The sequence below is a fragment of the Trichosurus vulpecula genome, chromosome 1, assembly GCF_011100635.1.
Source record: "Trichosurus vulpecula isolate mTriVul1 chromosome 1, mTriVul1.pri, whole genome shotgun sequence".
NCBI lineage: Eukaryota > Metazoa > Chordata > Mammalia > Diprotodontia > Phalangeridae > Trichosurus > Trichosurus vulpecula.
Window position 1 is genome coordinate 34,531,968 of NC_050573.1, and position 24,218 is coordinate 34,556,185.

Sequence of the window (24,218 nt, forward strand, 5' to 3'; positions counted from 1 at the left end):
CTTCCTCCCTCCCTCCTTCGCTTTCTTTCTATCTCAATCCCTCTCTCCTTCCCTCCCTCTCTCTCTTTTCTCTTCCTTCCTTCCTTCTTTTCTTTCTTTCTTTCTTTCTTTCTTTTTTTCTCTCTTTCCATCTATCTATTTACCTAGCTATCAAGCTTTCTTTTATTCCTTCATTTGAGACTAGGTCTCAGGCCAGCTAGATGGTACAGTGGATAGAGCACAGGCTCTAAAGTCAGTAGGACCTAAGTTCAAATCCAGTCTCAGACATTTACTAGTTTTGTGACCCTGGGAAAGTTACTCAAGCCCAATTGCCTCCAAAAAAAGGCATGGTGGATAGAGACCTCTAAGTCTATCTCACCAGGCTCAAAGCGCCACTCTATCATGGGCCCAATTCCATTTCTGCTCAGAATGGGAATTTGGATCTACTTCATTTCCAGCAGGGACTACTTACTCCTCCTTTAGCAGCCCCTCCCTCCCAGAAGGCTCACCATGCAAGTGTCAGACTTAATGTGGACACCTGATCACCTGACCCTGCTGCACCTCAGTGTAGAACTCCTGGGCTTGAGTGATTCACCACCCTCAGTCTCCCTGCTAGGAGACACTGCAGGTGAGTGAATGCCAGCAGGGTGTGAGGGTCACCACCCCCAGCTTGTCTTCTCCAACCCAATGAGTAAAGTGTAGTGGATACAGTCCTCAGCTTGGAATCAGGAAGCTCTGGGTCCAGATACCACTTTGCCATTAACTGTCTATGTGACCTGGGCCATAACTTTACCGAGCTTTGGTTTCCTCATCTATAAAAATGATAAAAACATATACTACCCAGATAAGAACATACTACTTGACAAAAAATTTCTGGGAAAACTGTATGGCAGAAACTGGGCATAGACCAACATCTCACATCATATACCAAGATAAGGTCAAAATGGGTGCATGATTTAGACATAAAGGGTGATGCCATAAGCAAACTAAGAGAGCAAGGAATAGTTTACCTGTCAGATCTATGGAGAAGGAAAGAATTTATAACCAAATAAGAGATAGAGAACATTATTAAATGCAAAATGGATAATTTTGATTGCATTAAATTAAAAAGTTTTGCATGAACAAAACCAATGCAACCAAGATTAAAAGGAAAGCAGAAAGCTGGGAAACAATTTTTTCAGCTAATGTCTCTGATAAAGGCCTCACTTCTTAAATATATAGAGAACAGAATCAAATTTATAAGAATACAAGACATTCCCCAATTGAGAAATGGTCAAAGGATATGAACAGGTAGCTTTCAGATGAAGAAATTAAATCTATCTATAGTCATATGAAAAATGCTCTAAATCACTATTGATTAGGGAAATGCACCACCTCATATCTATTAGATTGGCTAATATGACAGAAAAGGAAAATTATAAATGTTGGAGAAGATGTGGGAAATTTGGGATACTAATGCATTGTTTGGTGGAGTAAACTGATTCAACCGTTCTGAAGAGCAATTTGGAATGATGCCCAAAGGTCTATAAAACTCTGCATATCCTTTGATCCAGCAACACCACTTCTATGTCTGTATCTCAAAGAGATCACAAAAAGGGAAAAGGACCCACATGTACTAAAAATATTTATAGCAACTCTTTTTGTGGTGGCCAAGAATCAGAAATTGAGGGGCTGCCCAACAATTGGAGAATGGCTGAACAAGTTATGGTATATGAATGTAATGGAATACTATTGTGCTGTAAGAAATGATGAGCAGGTGGACTTCAGAAAAACCTGGGAAGACTTACGTGAACTGAGTGACGCTGAGTGAAAGGAGCAGAAGCAGGAGAACATTGTAGACAGTAACAGCAATATTGTGTGATGAGCAAATGTGATAGACTTAGCTCTTCTCAGCAATACAATGATTCAAGACAATTCTAAAAGACTCATGATGGGAAATGCCATCCAGCTCCAGAGAAAGAACTATGGAGTCTGAATGCAGATCGAAGCAGACTATTTTCTCTTTTTTCTCTTTCTTGTGGTTTTCCCCTTTTGTTCTGATTCTTCTTTTACAACATGACTAATGTGGAAATGTTTAATATGATTGTCTATGTACAGCCTTGCTATCCTGGAGAGGGAAGGGAGGGAGAAAAATTTGGAACTCAAAATCCTATAAAATGAATGTTAAAAACTTTCTTTACATGTAATTGGGGGAAAATACTATTAAGTGGAAAAAACCATATACTACCTGCCACATAGAGTTCTTGGAAAGAAAATGCTCTTTAAAAAATATATAAGTACTATAGGAAAGTAGGTTATGAGTATAACAAGTCTTCCTCTCGGCTTCTCCTGGAGCATTCCCTCTAAATCTAACCAAGTATCATGGTTCCACCTGCCCTTCCCCCTTTGGGTATCCATTTCTGCTGCACCCACTTGTTCTTCCTACAAAGGATTTTTATTACCAAACATGTGTCAGTCAACAAGCCTACTATAAAGTGCCTACTATGTGCCAGCCAATGTGTTAAGCACTAGGAGTACAAAGAAAGGCAAAGATGGTTCCCGTCCTCACAGAGATCATAATCCAATGGGAGATACCTCTTTGTAAATTGGTTACACACACAATATCTAGGGAGAGCAGATGGAAGGCAATCTCAAAAGGGAAGGTGCTAGTAGCAGGAGGAAGCTGGGAAAGGTCTGAAGAAGATGGGATTGGAGCTGAGTCTTGAAGGAAGCCAGGAAAGCTGGAAAGTAGAGGTGGCCATCTGCAGTGGTCAGGGAGGGACCATAGCTAGTTGCTTTCAAAGTTGGCATGGTTGTAGATGACCACCCTGCTGCCCAGCCAGACAGGTAAATGCTGTGACACAGGGCCAGGCATTTGTGTGGGAGCTTCATAAGACTGATGTGAATAGTCTTTGTTCCTCTCGTTGGATTTATCCTGTATTAGGGTCGGAGGGCATGGGTTCAAATCCCCTACTACTCTCCTACTACTTACCTTGGGCAAATCATGTCCCCTTGTCTGGGTCTCAGTTTCTTCTTCTATAAAATGAGGACTTGGACAAGATGATTGTTAAAGACCCTCCCAGCTCTGACCTTCCATGTTCTAAGGAACCTCCCACCTCTGACTCCCTTGTTCTAAGGCCCCTCCCAGCTCAGAATCTCTCTGTTCCCTTGAACTCTGCCCAAGACCACAGTCTTGCTGTCCTTTAAAGAGTTTGTTGTGTTTTAACATTTCTGTTTTCTCCCATCCACTACACATATGCACCAATTCTCTAGGCTAAAAATATTCCTGACATTTTTTAAGGCAACTGTTTGTAGGGCCTGGGCAGGAACTTCCCCTCTGACAGATGAGAAATGAGTTTTACTTTCCCCCCACCCCAGCTTTTTTTTTGGGGGGGGGTAGTAAGGGATGGAGAGTGGGCAATAAATCTGCAGAGCAGCATGGATGGATAGAGCAGGCCCTCCCCCTTCCCCTAACCTTTCCTCCTCAGATTAGACTTAGCCAGAGCAACTTTCAGAAATTCTTGGGCTAAGAATTCCATTCCATTCAACAAATATCTATTGTTCCCCATAGATGGTAAGCTCCTTGAGGACAGGGGCTGTCTAAACTCTTTTGTATCCTAGCACAATGCCTGGCACACAGTGGGTACTTAATGAATGTTTGTTCATTGCTTGGTTGGTTGAACAACCATTTTATGTAGAGCACCATGGGGTGGAGAAGGAGGGAGATAACAGAATTTAACAACAAGTATTTATATGAAGGACATGAAAATAAGTGCTGGGGATAGGCACAAAGACAAAAATGAGTTCCTGACCTCAAGAATACCTGCCAGGGAGCAGTGGCCAGGTTAGGGACCTTTGGTCAGGGGGCATTCACCAGGATCAGGCATAGATCCATAAGGCAGAAGATTGTCCCACTTTTTCCAGGTGCTAGTGATGATGTTGTTTGATCATTGCTCACTGAGGATGAGAAGGAAAGTAGAGGGTAGGATACGGATGAACATGATAGTTGAATAAAGTCCCTTTGATCAAGGGGTTTATAGTCTAGTAGTTGGATGGGATGAAATAAAATAAAATGTAGAAAGTGTTAGATTTGGTCAGGAGACTTGGGTTAATATCATGGCTCAAACAATTCCTAGCTGAGTCCCTGGGCAAATCACTTCATCTCCCTGAGACTCAGTTTCCCCATCCATAAAATGGGGATGATCTTTTTCATTATCCACTTTGCAGGATCATTGTGCCTTGTAAATCTTCAATGGCTACAGGACTGGGAGTTATTTTTGGTAATTATTTGATAATACACAGATTCTACATCGAGGCATAAAGCACAACGCTCTGTGAGATCTGAGGAAGAGACAGGTCACTAGCTCCCAGTGAGTAAGGAAGGAAAGCTTTGGGTTTTTCTTAAACCCACTCATCTGAAGTTAAGATAGGGCTGACAGAAACTGGGAGGTTGAGGCTGGAGAAGAGAATCCCTAAGGGGTAAAGAGATAAATGGCTTCGAATTATTCAAAGGGAAAGCTCTTGGAAGACAAGTCACTTGATTTGCCCCACTTGGCCCCAGAAAACAGAAGTAGGAACAGAAAGTAGAAATAGGAAAGTGCTAATTACAAAGCATCTTTGATGGAGAGCTGGAAAAGACCTGAGAGGCCATCTAATCCATAACCCCCATTTTATAGACAAGGAGACTGAGGCCCAGGGGTGGGCCTTGCCCAAAGGGCACAGAAGTACCAAGTTTCGGAGGTAGAATCTGAACCCAGGTCATCGGGCTTTAGACCCAGTGAATGCACTTTCCATTTAAGCTGGATGGGATGAAGAAAAAACTTCTTAACAATCGGAGCTGTCCAGCAGTGCCTTTGGACAGAGCAAATTCTACATTCTGGAGTCTTTCAAGGGATGGACCAATCGTCAGCAGGAGAGGGGAGCTTTGGATAAGGACTAGGTCCCTTCCAACTCTGGCCCTCTGTGGTTCAGCATCTTTTCCTTTATCTGGTAGTTAGTTTCTCTGTCTGTACATTGGACAGATGTGTCTCTTATAGGAACCATCCATCAAGAGTTTTTTTTCCACCTGAAATCTCCCTCATCCATATCCTCTCGTCCCCCCTGAGATGTCGGGTGAGAGCTTCAGGTGGAGTGGGGGGCAGGGAGGGAGCAGGGGAACTTGGAACAAGGAACATCCAACAGAGATAATCCCAGGGACCTCCTGTTCCTAATCAGAGAGACTGGCTGTCTTCTTGGGTTAGGATTAACTGATTTTCTAAAGAGAACCTATTTTGGTTTTTATGATTCTTTCTCTCCAGGCAGTGTTTACAATGTATATTTGCAGAAACAGAGAATATATGCCAAGAATGAGTCAAGAACACCAGCACGCAGCTCGCACCGTTGGTCATAAATATAATATTAGGATGAAGCCTGAAATTAATGTGAATCATTTCCCAATAAATATAGTCAGTTAGTGAGATTTTCCAGGATCACGGATGGGAGATATATTTTGGTAAAATATGGGTTTTTTATCTGTTGGGAACTAGGGGAAGAAAAGGCATAAATCTCAATGGGAGAAATATCTTTTATGATTATTCAATTCAGCAGTCTCTCTAAAAGCCTAAAGGAGACTCATATTTACAGTTCCTGGAAGCACCTGGTTTTTATATATTGGGCTAAGAATTAGCATCCAAGCGGCCTTGTGGAAATCACTGACTTATACCCTTGGACAGTAATGATGTGAGAAGACCTCATGCTGCTGAATTCACTGGGACTGAATTAATTTCATCTGCATCAGTGCGCAGAACAAAATAAACCACACACGCTCTCATGGCAGTGGCAAGGGAGAAGGCTGCTGGGTAGTCAGAGGCCTGGGTGTTACTGGGGAGTAATGAGTTATCTGCCTCTTTGAGAGGAGGGGGAAGATTTGGAGCCTTGCAGACTCAGAGAGGGTCAGAGCTGGAGAGGACCTTAGAGCACAAAATGCCAGATCTGAAAGAGATTTAAGGATAGAGAATGTCAGAGCTTGGAGGGCCTTAGAACAGGGAGTGTAAGAACTGGGAGGGGCCTTAGAACAGGGAATGTCAGACCTGGAGGGAGCTTAGAACATGGAATGTCAGAGCTTAGGGGGCCTTAGAACAGGGGATGTCAGAGCTGGGAGGGAGTTTAGACCAGGAAATGTCAAAACAGGGAAGCACCTTAGTCAGTCATCAACAAGCTTTTATTAAACACTTATATGCCAGGCCCAGTGTTTAGGACTCAGTTTCTGAGGTGTCAGGGGCTTTGGAGATGATCCAGCTAAGTCCTCTGAAATCCAACCCCCTCATTTTACAGACCAGCAGAGTCCCATAGAGAGGAAAGAAGACTTACCCAAACTCACACAGCTGGTTAGCAGTAGACCTGGCCCTAGACCCCTTAGCCTTTCACTATCACTTGGGACCTTGGGTACATCACTTCCTCTTCCCTGATCATCAGTTTCCTCACCTGAAAATAAAGGGATTGGATTGGTGATCTCTCCATCTCTCCCACTAGAATGTGCACTCCCAGAGGGCAGGAACAATGTTTTTATAATTTTCTTTGTATGCTTGTTGCTTCCAAGTCCCCATTCCAGTCAGGCCTCCACCCCACTGTCATTCCTGTTTGACTGGTTTCTCTAAGTGAAATAAGATCAACATGCTACCCCCTACTTCATGTTTCCATGACATGTTTATTCAATTCTTTTGAGCTTCTGGCTAACATACAGAACCCTGTCTTGAGGACACGTGGTGCTGTCAGATAGAGTCAAACTCTCCCAAGATTGGGTGAAGATGAAGGTGATCATGGCTCAGCAGGCAGTGTGGAAATAGGACCTGGGCTTTCTGCCATGCTCTGGAGCAATGTAAGAGCTGACATTTATTTATTGCTTGGAGGTTTATAAAGTACTTTGGCACCCATTGTCTTCTTTAAGCCTCACACAAAACCACGAGTTTGCAATAGAGAGGTATTTGTCCTGCCTTGTCACTCACTTGAACCCTCAATTCCAAACTCCCAGTTTTATTTATATTAGTCCCAAGGGGCATAACCAAGTCCCTTGACTAATCCAAATAGACTTCCCAGTCCTACCTAGGGAAGCTGCTTCACACCTAGTCGGAGGTTCACATATACAGATTCAATCAAGATTTGTTGTCACCTGGAAAAGATATGCTGGCTAATTTGGGTAAGGGAGTGGTTGGTCAGCTCAATCTATCTCCACCCCTACACTAGGTAAATACAAAATGATCAAAACGGCACCAGCAGCTTGGGGAATCAGAAGAGGGCTACCATAGAGATTTTAAGAGGAAGGGAAGGGGGAAGGCATTCCAGGTTTGGAGATGGCCTATGCAAAGGCTCTAAGAGGGGAGATAGAGCCTTGTGTATGAGGAACAATAAAGCCAGTTTGGAAGTAGCACAGAGGGCTAACACTGATAAGTCTAGAACAATAGTATACCACCTGATTGTGAAGGGTTTTCAAAGTCAAATAAAAGTGGTTTTGTGAAAGCTTAGAGGTAATAAGGAGCCTGGGAGCTTTTCGAACAAGTGAGTGACATAGGCCTGCACTTTAGGGAAATCACTGTGGGAACAGCCAACAAAAATGCACCATCTGGAGAGTGTCTTGTCAGTCAGCCAATAAGCATTTATTAAGCACCATATGCCAGGCACTGTGCTAAGTAGTAGGGATACAAAGAGAGGCAAAAAGCAGCCTCTGCTCTCAAGGAATTAATTCATCACAGTCTAGTGTGAAGAAGAGTCAGGAGACCAGTGTCACCGGACCTAGAGTACATGGAAAGATAGGGAGGAGTCAGGCTGAGAATGGCTTTAAAAGCCAAATAAAGGATTTTATATTTGATACTAGTGGTGATAAGGAACCTCTGGAGTTGATTGAATGAGGGGAAAGGGACAGGGGCATAACCAGACCTATGCTTTAAGAAGATTGCTTTAACAGCTGAGTAGAGGATGAACTCAAGTGGGGAGAGACTTGAGACAGGAGTCCATGGAAATAGTAATAGGGCAGCTAGGTGGTGCAGTGGATAGAGCACTGAGCTTAAAATCAGGAGGAAGACTCATCTTCATGAATTCAAATCCAGACTGAGATACTCCCTAGCTGTGTGACTCTGAGCAAGTCACTTAATTCTGTTTACCTCAGTTTCCTCATCTGTAAAATGAGCTAGAGAAGGAAATGGCAAGCCAGTCAAGTATCTCTGTCAAGAAAACCCCAAATGGAGTCATAGAGAGTTGGACACGATTGAGCAGCAGCCAGAAATAGTTCAGGCAAGACTCGACGAGTTTCTAAGATAGGGTGGTGGCTGTGTGATTTCAGAAGAGGAAATGGATGTGAGAGATGTTATGGAGGTAGAATCAATAAGACCTTGCAACTGATTGGATGAGGGGATAAGACGGAGGGAAGAGTTGAGCATGATGCCCAACAATGGTGTTGCTTATAAAAGTTCAGAAAAGAAGCGGGTTTGGGGGGAAAGATAATGAGTTCTGTTTTGAAATGTGTTGAGTTTGAAATTCCCACAAGACATCCATCCAGCAGAAAATGTGCTGGGAAGAGTTGGCAATTCAGGACTGGAGTTTAGGAGAGAGACTAGGGCTAGGACAGAGAGATTGTGGAGAGATGATAGTTAAATAGAAGGTGTGAGATGGCCAGGGGAAAGAATAGAAACAAGGAAGAGGGCTCGGGACGGGGCAATGGGGGACAGCCCCAGTTAGGGGCCATTGAAATGGATGGCGATGGAGCAGAGGAGACTGAGGTGGAAAGAACTAGGGAGGAAAGCCAAGAGATGGCAGCATCGCAAAAACGCAGAGAGGACCGTGTAGCCAGGAGGACGGGGTGGACCATGGGGCCGGTGGTTTTGTTGATTATTCAGCATCATTAGCCCCATTTCACATGTGGGGAAACTGAGACACAGACCAAATTCAACATTCTTTCCATGGAAGATACTGCCTACTTGAAGGACGACCTTATCCGAGTGGTTTCCCTTTTAGAGCCTCCTCTGAGAAATGGGGCTCAACACAGGCATTGCTCATTTCACAAGGTACTCTCTGCAAATTGTCAAAGCACTATGGAAATGTGAGCTGTTTTTTAACTTCTGCTTCTTGGGCCTCAGTTTCCTCATCTGTAAAATGAAAGAGTTGAATTAGACAATCTCTAAGGCCTCTTCCAGCTCTAAATCTATGCTCCTATGAATCCTGGTTCTGTTGCTGAGTCCATGTGACCTAGATTAAGTCACTGCCCCTCTAAGGGCCTTGGCTACTTCATCTATAAAATAAGGAGGGTAGACTAGGTGGTCTCTGAGATCCTTTCCCACTGCTAGGATCCCGTGCTCTACATTTTCCTTTTTGAGAATATCATCTCCCTCTCTTACTACCAAGTCACGTGGCTATTGGGGATGATTTCATTCCACCCCCTCTTTCCATTTCATCCAAGCTCACCCCACACCCCCCAAATTGGACATAGGAAATCTATAGAATGGTGTTGGAGAAGAAGAGATAAACCACCCAACTTTTCAATGTTTCAGATTTAATATGCTCAGGGGGAATTCAACGAATACTCAGATTCAATCTGACCTTGACATTTATTGCAAAGTATAAATATGTAGTTATAATGTCATGTTTCTTACAAGACAAGGAAAACACTTCTATTCAGCCAAGGATGAGGACGTGTGTGGCTTTTTAAAGGGACAGCATCAAGAACAGATTTTTTTGAGGTTGGTAGCTAATACGCTCATCCATTGTTCATCCAAACCTCTTCCAAGTATGACGTGACCATTTCCCTCCTTCCTCTGGAAAATGCCATTACCTGTATCCTCCATCTGACAAAGCAACAGGTCATTGTCGCTGGCTCTCCTATCCATCACTGCTACCGCAAGGGATATTGGGAAAGATTTTGGTTGTCCAACTACATGGAGAGGATATCCAAGATGGCCTTTCCCTTGGACAGAGAGAATATCCAAGATGGCCTTTCCTTAGATCCCCTTCTCCATGATATCATGGAGTTTTTGACTTTAGGGATATGGTTGGCAGAGACTAAAATCATGCCAGCCCTCTGAAGAAAACTGAGTCTCTGAAAAACAAAACACTCAGGCAAGTCATCCATTGAGTAGATGGCAGTATCTGCAGTGGAACAAATGTGAATTTGGAGTTAGGTTGAGACCACTACTAGGTGGTACAGTGCATAGAGTGCCAGGCCTGAAGTCAGGAAAACCGAAGTTCAAATCCAGCTTCAGTCACTTACCACTTGTGTGACCCTCAGCTAGTCAATTAACTTCTGTCTGCCTCAGTTTCCTTATTTATAAAACAGGGATAATAGTAGCATCTACCTTCCTGGAAAGGATCAAATGAGAGAATATTCATAAAGTACTCTTCAAGCCCAAGAGTTCTACATAAATGCTAGCTATTATTATTATTAATAATAATTAGAATAGATTCAATAAGGATTGTTGAGCACTTAGAAGATGCCAGGCATTGTAGATACAAAGCCAAAAATAGTGGCTGCCCTCAAGGGGCTTACATTCTACTGCAGATTATAAGAGGAATATAGCCAAATAAATACATAGTCATTTCAAGGAGAGGAGACTAAGGACGTGGGGGAGATAAGAAAAGGATTCTCATAAGAGGTCAAGTTATATCAAAGGTATGCTGGGAAGGAAGCTAGGCTACTACTACTACTACTACTACTGCTACTGCTACTATCACTACCACTACCACTACCACCACCACTAGCAATACCACCACCACCACTACTACTACTACTACAACTGCTACCACCACCACCACCACTACTACTACTACTACAACTGCTACCACCACCACCACCACCACTACTACTACCACCATCACCACCAAATAGAAGTGATTCAGTTTCCTTGCATGGTGCTGGTACACTGTCCAGCTTTCACAGGTATACAACAATGAAGTCAGCAAACAGCTCTGCACCCCTTCAGTTCGGTAGGCAACCTAATTCCTCTCCTCTCCCACACTTTCCTTGTAACTTCCCAAACACAGCTAATGATTATCTGAGGTGAGATTCAAACTCTCTCTTACCATGTCACTGTCAGAGGGGAGTTGTGTGAATGTTCAGGGAGCTAGCTAAAGCAGGGTGGGGGGAAGGTGTTATATAGACAGTAAGTATGAGCAAAATTTGGTGGTAGAGATGAGTACAATGAGTGAAAGCAGTCAATGATTCATTCATGCTGTTAACAAAAGTATGGATGCTGGCACCGATGATTTCAGCATCTTAAAGCCCTGGGATCCAATCTTGCCCCTGGCTTTTTTTGTTGATTCGCATTAGCAAAGGCAGTTTCCTCACCTTATACCAGTGAAATCATAGGTCATGCCACTCCAAATTTTAAGACTATTTCAAGTGACCTGTCTAACTCAGAACCCAGTTCGAAGTGGTGGTGAAAAGGCAGAAGACGAAGCTATGGTTACAGTCCTACGGGGAATCACAGGACCTCAGAGGCATCCAGTGTAATTCAAGATTGAAACAAGAAATTCAATGAGTGGTCCTTATAGCCTGTCTAAGGGCCTCTGGGGAGGTGGGGTCGGGGGGACACCCATTGCCTACCAAATCAGCCCATTTAACTTTTGGAGAGCTCTAATGTTAGTCACATCAAGCCAAAATTTGCCTCTTGGTAACTTCCATCCATTGCCATTTGGGGCCAAGCAAAGCAAGGCTGGTCCATATAATAGCTCTTCAAATATTTACAACTATGATGCACCCCTAAGTCTTCTCTAGGCTAAACACCTATAGTTTTCTTCTTGTATAGTATGATTGTGGGGACCTTAACCATTCCATTCCCCTTCCTCTGGATGATGTTCAGATTATCAGTGTCTTTTTTCAAGGATGGTGGCTAGGGCTGAACTTAATACTCCAGATGTGACCTGACCAGAGCAGAGTACAACTGGACTTTCCCCTCTCCAGACTTGGACTCTATGCCTTTCAATGCATCCTACCATCTCACTACTATTTTAGGCATCACTTCATTTCCAGAAAGTAGGAAGAGCAAGGAGAATTTTGTGGTGACCTGCATAGGTGTTCTTCTGTCAGGGCTGTGTGACTCCAATGTTTGTTCAAAATGCGAGCAGGGGTCCCTCCTGGAAGAGAAGGTAAAGAGGTTATAAGGACATGTCCCCACGTTCTAGATTATCAAGGGTGATAAGTGTTCTTTTTTAAAAAGGTGGACCAACTGGGCATGATGGTGCCTGCCTTTAGTCTCACCTACTGGGGATGCTGAGGACAGTGGATTGCTTGAGTTTAGAAGTTTGGGGCTAAAGTAAGGTTAAAGTTCACAGGGTGGCTGGCAGCATTAACTTAGGCACCAAAATATAGGAAGAGAGGACCATCAGGCTGCCTAAGAAGGGGTGAGCCAACTCAGAGTGCCTTCTCCTTCCTCAACTGTCCCTTTCTTTTGCGTGTGGTCTTCCCCCATTCTAGGCAGCTAGGTGGCACAGTGGATCACACTCCAGACCTGGAGTCAGGAAGACTTGAGTTCAAATTTGGCCTCAGACACTTAGTAGAAATGTGAATTTGGAAGTGATTGTGTGACATGGTAGACATTGGTACAGGACTTTCCAGAATAGTGTGCCTTCATCAGAGAAGGTGCTGTGCTCTATGAGCACAGCAGAATAGAAATAGCTCAAAAGAAATGCAAGATACACAAATTTAGAGAATCCACCCCAAATGTTCATGTGGATTATTTGTGCCCGACCTGTGGTAAAGACTTCCAAGCTTGTATTGGTCCAATCAGCCACAATCAGACTCACTGTAATGTGACTCTTACATAGTGATATCATTTTGGTCATCTTCCAGAACAGACAACAACCAACCAGCAGTGTGAGAGTCAGACACAACTGAAAAGACCAAACAACTTGCCCCATTAGATAGTAAGTTCCTTGAGGGCAGGAACTGGTTTCCTTTTTCTTATTAATATAGTGTCTGGCACTAAGTAGGGCTTTGGACTGTGTTCACTTGGTTTTCAGTTGTCCAACTCTTCGTGACCCAGTTTGAGGTTTTCTTGGCAAAGATACTGCAGTGGTTTTGCCATTTCCTCCTCTAGCTCATTTTACAAGTGAGGAAACTGAGACAAACGGGTTTAAGTGACTTGCCCAGGGTCACACAGCTAGTAAGTGTCTAAAGCCGAATTTGAACTCAGGTCCTCCTGACTCCAGGGCCGGTGCTCTATCCACTGCATCATCTCATTGCCCTTAGTAGGTAGGCTTAATAAATGTTTATTGACTGACTGACAGGTCAGAAATAACAGAACAGTTTAAAGCTTTTTTGCTAGTCAGTATTGGGATGGGGCCCATGAATAGCCACTGTACTTCCAGCTTAAGTGAGATAGGGATATTCAGTCTCAAAAATAAAAACAAATAAACAAATCCCAAACTTCAAAATAAAAGCAAAGGGAGGGGGTGGGGAGAGATCTGAAAAGACTGAAGGGAACTCTGAAATATGTCAGGAGGTTGAAGAATGAAACTGTTATGGAAAATCCTAATAGTTCCCAATTTCAGGTTATAAGCCTGATAAAGGCTTTTTTCAGATTGTTACTAAAAGCTATGGCAGATAAAGGCTGTTTGACTGACAGAGCCAAATGGGCTCTGATTATAAGTCATTCTTACCAATGAATATAGGAAAACAACACTGGATGTGGTTATGGAATGAAGAGTTGCCTGGCTGGCGCTCGGCTAGTGATGTTCTCTCCTCTCTGTAGGACAGAAATGTCAAACATGAGGTCTTGGGGTCACATGCAGTCTACGACACATTCCAATACTGCCCAAACCAGATTAAATGCAATTAGTTTAATTGATTAAATGCAAATCTCACAAAATAAATAAAAATACAACACAACATAGATGATGTTAATTTGTGGTTTTTAAAAATTAGTATGTGGCCAGCAGGAATCCTTATGTATGGTTTAGTGACCCAATTCCTATTTGTTTGACACCACTGCTACAGGGAAGAGCTGGATGCTTTTTCTGTTTCTTCCTTAGGAGATTTAACTTTTCTTCAGTCTGTACCAGGGGTGGGGAACCTGCAGCCTCAAGGCTACACATGGCCTTCTAGGTCCTTGAGTGCAACCTTTTGACTGAGTCCAAATTTTACAGAACAAATCCTTTTATTAAGGAGGTTTGTTCTGTGAAGTTTGTATTCAGTAAAAAGGCTACTCTTGAGGACCTAGAAGGCCACATGTGGCCTTAAGGTGGCAGGTTCCCCACCACTATCTGTATCCTTTCTTTCTTACCATGCTTTTCTGTGGAGATCTAATTGGCTACAACTGTTATGAAAATTAGCTTACTTTTAGCCTAGAGGCAATATGATGAACCTCAATTCCATTCAGTCCACTCCTCTGGTGTTTTATGTAGTTTATAAAGATAAAAAGTTAGTAGTACAATCATGATAGCTTAGAGCCCCCAGTTAGAAAAATTCCTAAATTTAGATATAGATTTGGATCACTACCCTAATTTAAAGTTTTGTGTATCTCTAGAAAGCCCCCTGGCCTCTCTATAATTGAGGCAAGTTTAAGATACAGCAAAAATGTCTGTAACAGAAACAAGCAGAATATATATATATATATATATATATATATATATATATATATATATATATATATATATATATGTATATATATCAATGGACAGGCACAGAGAATTGAGAAAAGAGTAGACTTTTTTAGAACTTCTCTCAGTCCTTGAAGTGCTAGGTACAGCCAGTAGGCTCAGCCCAAGTTCTCTGTTCTGAGATATCTTCGAGGTCTGGTGGCTCCCCTCTGTCTCTCTCTTTTCTGCTGTAGCTTGGCCCTCCATTCAGTTTTTTCTGTCCACTCTTATGCCTGTGTGGCCAGCATGTTCCAATTCAGTTATTTTAAGTCCAAGGTAAGGCTAGGGATGCTATCTCTTCCTTCTCACTCTTTGTTCTATCACAGTCTCTGTGTATCTCTTAAAATTCCCAGGAGTGATTCAAATTCCCTTTTGGTTCAAAGATCACAATAGTTCAACTTGCCCTCAGAGCTTCAAGGGAACATTTGTCCCTCTAAATTTGCAAATCCCTGAATGGAGGTCAATTCTCAAGCCCTTATTACAACAGAAAGGCAAGGGCAGTTATTCTAGATCACAAATTATTGCTAAGTACATGGTAATGGTGTTCCATGCTAGTAGAAATAACAGAAGAGTAAGCAGTTCTCAGACATAATTTTGAAAATTTTACAACCTTGCTTATTTCAATGATAAGAGGGATACTGGTGATGTTAAGAACATGCTAAATAAACACATAAAGGAAGTGAACATGGTTCATTTTACATTGAAATGTAGGATAGCTTAAAGATAATCACTCATGTCAAAAGAAAGGAACCATAGAACCCCTCTCTGCCCCTACAGAAGAATGCCCCGAGAAAGAAAGGAACTATTGAACATTTGGTGTTAAGTATTAGATATGAGGCTTTTTGCAAAGAGGAGAAGGGAGAAGCTGTAGGTCCTCTCAGTAATGAGACTGTGTATATACGAGTGCTGTCAACTAAGGGATAATCTAGTAACAGTTTGAGGAAGAAGAAATGAGCAGTGATTGCTTATGACTCTCTTCTCAGGGTTATAGAGGCATTTATTTGTCAACCTGTCAGTAACAATAGGCAGGGGTATATTAAAGATCAGACCATTAAAAAAATTGAAGAGAAGCAGATGTTATGTCTTTTGCAACTATTGGTTGAGGTTGAATTTTTAATTCAACTAATTTTTAAATTAATAAATTAAATATTTAAAATAAATGAAATTAATTTAAAAATAAATAGATCTTTATTAAATATCTTCTGTCTTGTATCACCTAGATTTATCCCTGTATCCCTCCCCTAATTGCTCCAAGAAAGCTATCCCTTATAATCAAATATTTTTTAAATAAGGAAGAAGAGAAAAAGATCACCAAAACCAATCAATCCATGTTCCAAAGGAAGTGTTCCCATAAATTTGGGGGTATATATACATATATATATATGTATATACATATATGTATATATACATATGTATGTATGTATATACATATATATGTATGTATATATATACATATATATGTATATGGAGCCTTTATTTTCATCAAGCATCTCCTTGGGTATAGCACAGAAATCTCTGGGTCAAAGGATAGGGGTGTTTTACCCTATTCTTTGCATAATTCTAAATTAGTTTCTGTAATAGTTGTACCAATTTGCATCTCCACCAACTATGCATGAGGGTGCCCATCTTCCTACACATCCTTCAACATTTACTACTCCCATCTTTGCCAATTTTCAGGGTAAGATTTGAAACCTCAGGGTTGCTTTTATTTTCATTTGCCTTATTATTAGTGATTTGGAGCATTCTTTCATACGGTTGTTAATAGTTTGCAATTCTTTTGATAACTTTGTTCATATCCTTCAATCACGTCTACTGGACAATGACTTTTTTCTTACATATTTCTTAATTGTTTATATCTTGGATATATAAAAACCTTGGATGGAGGTATTTGATGCACAGATTTTTCCCCCAGTCTACCACTTTTCATTTTATCCTATATGTATTTGTTTGCGCAAAAGCTTTTTAATTCCACATAGTCAAATGTATCTATTTCATCTTTTGTAATTACCTCTATCTCTTGTTTGGTTAAGAGTTCATCTCCTACCACAGCTATAAAAGGTAAATGATCTGTTTCTCTTCTAATTTTTATGGTAGGATCTTTGATACTTAGGTCATGTATCCATTTTTAGTTTATTATAGAATATGGTGTAAGATGTTAGTCTAAACCTAATTGCTGCCAAACTGCTTTCCAGATTTTTCAGCAACTCTTATAAAATAGGGAGTTCTTTCCTATGTAGTTTACACTTTCAGGTTTATCAAACACTGAGTTGAGTTCCAATATTTCTGATTCTCCCTTGTCTAATCTGTTCTATTGATCTATTTTACTATTTTTTTTCCCAAAGCCACTTTGAATATTTATTCTTTAGAAATTCACAATATTGACACAATAGATTGTGGCCCAACAAACTTATATGTGGAATTTATGCTGCAGGCTTCTTTTCAGCTGCAGGTTTTTTTTGTGCAGGTTTCTTTTCAGCTGGAGGCTTCTTTTCCACAGGCTTTTTTGCTGCTGCAGGCTTCTTTTCTGCTGGTTTCTTTTGCCCTGGAACCTTCTTAGTTCCTGCAACCTTCTTATTACCTACAAGCTTCTTCTTCTTTTTCTCCTCTACTGCTTTCCTTGCCTCCATAATTTTCTTTAGTGAGGCAGCTCTTTTAGTTTCTCTGATTCTCCGATTCTTAGCCTGGCGTAGAATGGTATTCCGGCGCATTGTCTTGGCACAGGGGTTCAGTTTCACCATGATTCTCAAGTTCTTCAGTAGGTTCTTCTTGAGTACACCTCGATGAATCTTTTTGCGTGGTGCACGGAGGGCCCTCCGGATCTCTGGGCTTTTCAAAATCCTGGTAAGGTCTGTGTTGGTCATCTTGTGCATAGGAAGATTGTAGTGACTCTTCAAGGTAGCAGGCCTGTGCCATGTACCATACAAGTCATCCAACTTGCGGAAAGCACTTTCAGTCCAAATACAGAAACGCCCCACATGCCCACCAGGAGCAAGTTTCAAAAGGTTCAGTTTACTCACATTAAGTAGAGTAATACCAGGAATGTTTCTGAAGGCCTTGATAATGCCATTGTCTTCATTATAGATGATACAAGGTCCCCAATGCTGGATCCCATGACGGTTTCTCATTTTACCCTTACCAGCTCTCATGAGCTGAGAAGCATAGACCTTTTTGATGTCATTCCACGCCTTCAGCTCCTTAAGCAGCAAAACTGCTTCCTTGGTCTTCTTATACCCTTCGACTTTATCTTCAACCACCAGAGGAAGTTCTGGGACTTCTTCAATTCGATGACCTTTTGACATGACCAGTGCCGGCAGGGCAGAGGCAGCCAACGCAGAGCAGATGGCATAACGTCTTTGTTTTGTGTTCACTCTGCGATGCCAATGGCGCCAAGTCTTGGTAGGAGCAAACATGCGACCTCCTCAACACATATTTCCAAAAGCACCCTGGCCTGAGCGGTGAGTCCCTCCACCTCGAACACGAGGGATTCGAGCAACAGCTCTGCCAGTGCCCCAAGACTCAGCACTGGTCTGATGACCTGCTAATTCACTGACAGCATAAAGTTGACAGTTATTTTTTCTCAAGTTGGTATGAACAAAATTCACAATATCTGGACGAATAGGAGCCTTAAAGACAGCAGGCAAGGTAACATTTTTGCCAGATACTTCCCCCTTTTCAGAGTACACAGATATCAAGGAACGTACGCAAGCCATAGCGGGTACCGGAGAGTAAGAGCCACACTCCTCTCTACCCGATGGATCCCACAGGAAAAGACTCTATTTTACTATTTTAAAAATAGTACCAAATGGTTTTGATTACTGTTGCTTTATAATATAGTTTGAGGTTGGGAATTACTATTCCTAGGGGGAAAATTCTTAACCAAATAAGGGATAGAAGTAACTTAGGGTACAGTGGATAGAAGGCTGGTCCTGAGGTCAGAAAGATGTGAGTTTAAATCTGACCTCAAACGTTTACTAGCTGTGTGACCCTAGACAAGTCATTCAACTTTGCCTCAGTTTCCTCATCTGTAAATAAGATCACACAGGGATATTGTGAAGATAAAATGAGATAATATTTGTAAAGCACCTTGAAAACTTTAAAGCATATTATAAAAGATACATCATTTTGATTACATCAAATTAAAATGCTTTTACGTAAACAAAATTAATATATCTAAGAAGGGAAGCAGTTGGCTAGAAAAAAATCTTTGCATAAAAATTATCTGATTATGACTTGATATGGAATATAAACAATTAACAGAAATATATAAAACCAAAAGTCATTGTCCAAGGGATATGAACAGTTCTTAAAAGAAGAATTGCAGACTATTAACAATCATGAGGTTTCACCTTACACCTAGCAAATTGCAAAGATGACAAAAGATGGGAATAATGTTGACATGGCAAGAAACAGTTCAATTGGAAAGGATTTCAGGTTTTTAGTGGACTACTGAAAATGAGTCAATTGTATGAAATGGAGGTTAAAAAATGCTAATGAGCTCATAGGCTGAATTATGAATGAAGGAGATGTGAGTCTCATTGTCCCTTGTTCCATCAGACCACATCTGGAGTATGTTTAGTTCTGAATGCCTCGTGTTAAGAGGGTGTTGATAAGCTAGAAGCATTTTGAGTGATCAAGATGGCAGAGGACTCCAAGAAGCTCATGTTATATGAGGAACTCCTGAAGGGCCTAGGGAAATTCAGCTCAGATAGAGAAGACTTAAGTAGGATAGGAAGGGTGTCTTCATGTGTTCAAAAGGTTGCCCCCGGGGGAAGAAAGATGTAGACTTGTTCAGCTTGGCCCTAGAAGACAGGGCTAGAAAAATGGGAAGAAATCTCAGAGAAGCCAATTTCAACTTAATTCAATACAAAACTTCCTGATAATTAGAACTATCACAAAGTGGAATATGACGCCTTAGAAGGTAATGGGTTTGCCCTCTCTAGATATCTTTTAGGGAGGGCTGGATGATCAGTCACTGAGGGTATTGTAGAGACAAATCTTTTTTAGGCTTGAGTTGTATTAGATGGCATCTGAGATCCTTTCTACTTCTTTCTATTTTGACCGGGGAATTACATTTTAAAAGTGAGCCCGAGAGAGAGAGAGCAGTACTTAACCCAAAGGAATGACTCTCCGTATAAGGGGGGCGGGGAGTTTCAGACATCAGTGAGGAGGCTTGGGGAGGGCAGTGCTGTTGGGGTGGAGTTATCTCCAGTCATAATATCACCTACACCTTCTCTTCCTTCACTCAGATCCCACCCTTTCCCAGTAGGATGCTGCTTCTCCATTAGGCAGACTGACATAGAATGAGCGCAGTCCACCGTTTTTTCTCAACAGATGGTCAGGAATTCACATCACACACAGGATAATGAGATGGCAGTCATTTGTTTTCATTTTCTCTCCTACTCGAGGTTCGCCTATTGATTCAGCTCAGAAAAAATCCATGCTCTGTGTTTTTAGAATCTTCCCAAAGTTCTGGCTTCCATTCCCTACTCCTTTCGCCTCTCCCCACACTGAAGATGTGCTTTTCAGAGGGGGCCAAAGGTGTTAATTCATAAGGAATATTGCCTAGATACCAAGTAAATTCAGGGGTAAACATTCATTGAGCATTTACTATGTGCCAGGCACTGTTCTGGGCTATGGAGATTCAAAGATCAAAACTCCACAGTTCCTGCCCTCAAGGAGTTTACATTTCACAGGGAAGAGTGGAACCTGGACAGAGAGAAGTTTATCCCAAGTCTTTTCAATGGGAAGACAGTGCTAATAAACTAAAGAAATGAGAAGAGGCCTCAGGTAGGGGGTGGCACCTGAGTTATGTTTGAAAGGAAACTTGTTTAATCAAGGAAGGAAGTGAGGAAAGCAACATAAAAATGGGACAAAGTACAGAACTTTCAGAAAACCGGAGAGGGAGAGCAGCCTTGGGGATGGGAAGAGTCAGGGTCCTAAGCCAAATCCAACTGTAAAAATGAAGGGGGCAGGGCAGGGGGTAGATGAGATGATTTATTAAACTCCCTTCTAGCTCAAAAACTCTACGAACCTTTTTTTTTAAATTCAATTTTCTTTTACTTTCAATTTTTACTTCTCTCCCTCCCCCATATCCACACCCATTTAGAAGGCTAGAAAAATAAAAGCCATTATAAATATGTATAGTCATGTAAAACAAATTACTGCATTAGCTATGTGCAAGAAGAAAGAGGAAGAAGGAAAGGAGGGAGGGAGGGAGGAAGGAAAGAAGGAAGGAAGGAAGGAAGGAAGGAAGGAAGGAAGGAAGGAAGGAAGGAAGGAAGGAAGGAAGGAAGGAAGGAAGAGGGAGGGAGGGAGGGAGGAAGAAGGAAGGAGGGAAACAAGGAAGAGAAGAAAAGATAACATGCTTCCATCTGTATTTTGAGTCTATCGGCTCCCTCTTTGGAGGTGAATAGCACTTTCATCATGAATCCTTTGGAAATATGACTGATCAATGTATTGATCAGAGTTCCTAAGTCTTTCAAAGTTGATTATCTTTACAGTATTGCTGTTCTCATATAAATTGTTCTCCTGGTTCTTTCTGCTCACCTCACTTTGCATCAGTGCATACAAGTTTCCCCAGGTTTTTCTGAAACCATCCCCTTCATCATTTCTTACAGCACAACAGTATTCCATCACATTTATATATCATAAATTGTTCAGTCATTCCCCAGTTGATGTCCATCTTCTCAGTTTCCATTTTTTCCAATTTACCACAAAAAGAACTGCTCTAAATAAAAAATCCTGTGATTCTAAGAATCAGTCCCCAGGACACTGATAGTCACCTGCCTGGTTTGTGGCAGAGCCAAGACTAGAAACAAGATGTCCCAGCTCTCAGCTCAGTATACTTCCTGCCACACTAGGTTGCCAACTCATTTGCAGAAAGAGGTACAAAGGACCTGTCAGGCTTCCTCTGAGAGAAGCTGGGGGTTGGCAGTGTTTGACATATTTTTCTTTCTTTGTTTCTTTCTTCCTTTCCTTCCTTCTTCTTCTTTCTTCTTTCTTCTTTCTTTCTTCTTCTTCTTTTCCTTTCTTCCTCTTTCTTTCTTTCTCTTCCTTCCTTCCTTTTTTCTCTCTTCCTTTTTCTATTTCTTTCTTTCTCCCTCTCTTTCTTTTTTCATTAAACTCAGTGCAGGTTGGCATCACCTGCTCTGTGACTTATGGTTTTAAAGCATTGCCCAGGGGACACTGAGATTTTATAGGTCTAAACTTGGAATGGATCTTAAAGTCCTTCTGGTTCACCCTCCTCATTTTAGATACTAGGAAATAGGGCCCAGGATGTTTAAGTGCCTTGAATACGATCTCACCAGTAATAAGCATCATATATTGTTGTTGTTGGTGATGGTCAGTTGTTTAAATCATGTTGGACTCTTCGTGACCCTATTTGGAGTTTTCTTGGCAAAGATACTGGAGTGGTTTGCCATTCTTTCTCCAGTTTATTTTACAGGTGAGGAAACTGAGGCAAACAGAGTTAAGTGACTTGCCCAGGGTCACATAGCTAGTAAGTGTCTGAGGCTGGATCTGAACTCAGGCCTTCCTGACTCCAGGCCTGGCTCTCTAACCACTGCACCACCTAGCCACCCCAATAAGCATCCTAAGATGAGTTCAAACCCCTGTCCCCTGACTCCGGATTTGCCCAGGGCCATGCAGCCAGTACATGTCAGAAGCAGAATTTGAATGCTGATCTCCGTCCCTGATTCTGAAGCCAACCTTCTCCCCAGTATAGCAGGCTGCCTCTTGCCTTTGTAATTACAGGAGTAGTTGATTAACACACCTTGGTGGTATTGAGTCTAATTGAATTCTGCCTTCTCTCATTGCACCATTGAGCTCTTCAAAGAAGCAGTATGGATTGGTTGTCTCCTGGATGCTAAGTCCAATCAGCAAATGCTTTCCACTACCAAGGCTGGCCTGGCTGCATAACTGAACGACCTGGCCTGCTTTTCCCCTCAGGTCAGTGCACCAGGACCTGTGATCTTATCAGTACAGGTATTCCCGAAATCAGAAGTCACCCCACTGATGCAGATTTTAGCCCATCCATAACTTATAGTGCTAGTGACTGACTCAGTCAGGTTAAGTGCCCAAGGTCACACAGCTCCTTAGTGTCAAGTGAGCAAGCATTTATTAAGTACTCACCATGGGCCTGGCAATATGCTGAGTGCTGGGAATACAAATACAAACAGAAAGAAAGAATGACAGTCCCTGCCTTCAAGGAGATTATATTCTAATGGAGGATGACATAAAAGGGAGCTGGAAAAGAGGGGGAGGGCCAGAGACTTGGCCATGGAGCTGGGAGAGGAGTGAAGGAGTGGGCATGGAGCTGGTCTGGACCCTTCCTCAAAATGGAAGATCCAGGAGGAATCCACCAATCAGAGGACGAGGCCCCCAGAGTAGAGGACATCTTCCAGGTGAGAAGGCTGCCTGAGGATGGTGGAGAAATCTGGAGAGCTAGTGAACTTCCTAACTCCCCACACCGTATTCTCTCCACTACACCAGAATGCCTTTCTTTCCTTCTGACCCTCTATTTATTCTTATTATTTCTCTCATCTGGTATTCCTTACATCCTTTATAATTCTAAGTGGGACAAGTGGTGTAAAAAAAAAGGCCACATTCTCAAGTCCACTTTTCTTGTAATCTCAGGTCTGTTCCCAGAGACCCCCTGGTGCCCCCCATTACATAAAACCAGGGACAATCCATTTCCATTTATGGAGCAGCCTATGTGCTCATAGCACAGCACTAAATCCACTGCGGGAAACACACACACACACACACACACACACACACAGTATCCCAAAAGTCCCAGTATAGTTTTTAACCTTAAAACTGCACTATGACTTTTGGGACACCACATGTGTATACACACATGCCCACATATACATATACACACGTATAAATTGTCCATATGCCTATAGAGTCTTAATATATATTCTGGGTGGGGGAGACCCTCAGGATTGCTGGCCAAAAGAAAGTTACTATTTACATTCACTCTGAGCTAGGAGGGCCCAAAAAATAGCCATTAAGTGGTACTTGGGCAGGAACATATTGTTGTCCAATCTATGAGCTCCAGAGGGAAATGGGTTTAAGGTTTGATCTTTGAGAAAGAGATCTAGCCAGTTAGGTTAAGGAGGCAGCTTTCAGCCAACAAAATGTACCTTGTTTTGGGCAGAATACTCTCAGGTAAGGGGAGAGGAAAAGACCTTCATGGTCTTACCCTCCCAGTTTGATTTTTTTTTAATTAAAGGGACAACCCCTTGACTCACTTCTTTGTATATATTTTATTTAATATTTTTGTTTTCAACATTGAATTCCACAAGATTTTGAGTTACAAATTTTCTCCCCATTTCTACCCTCCCCCCATTCCAAGATGGCATATATTCTGATTGTCTCATTCCCCAGTCAGCCCTCCCCTCTTTCATCCCATTCCCCCCATCCCCTTTTGCCTTGCTTTCCTGTAGGGCAGGATAGATTTCTATGCCCCATTCCCTATATATCTTGTTTCCCAGCTGCGTGCAAAAAAAAAATTTAATTTTTTTAAGCATCTGCTTTTAAAACTTTGAGTTCCAAATTCTCTCCCCTCTTCCCTTCCCACCCACCCTCCCTAGGATGGCAAGCAATTCAACATAGATCACACATGTATCATTATGCAAAACACTTCCACAATGCTCATA

At 42.0% G+C, this 24,218-nt stretch overlaps 1 protein-coding gene across 1 annotated transcript; it reads right to left on the reverse strand.

Moving 5' to 3' along the window:
- Positions 1–16,883: 16,883 nt before the first annotated feature.
- LOC118856661 (60S ribosomal protein L4-like) lies at positions 16,884–18,281 on the reverse strand. Its single transcript, XM_036767080.1, is given in 1 exon segment — positions 16,884–18,281. A coding segment is annotated over 1 exon segment (1,290 nt). The 5' UTR covers positions 18,267–18,281; the 3' UTR covers positions 16,884–16,976.
- Positions 18,282–24,218: the final 5,937 nt, after the last annotated feature.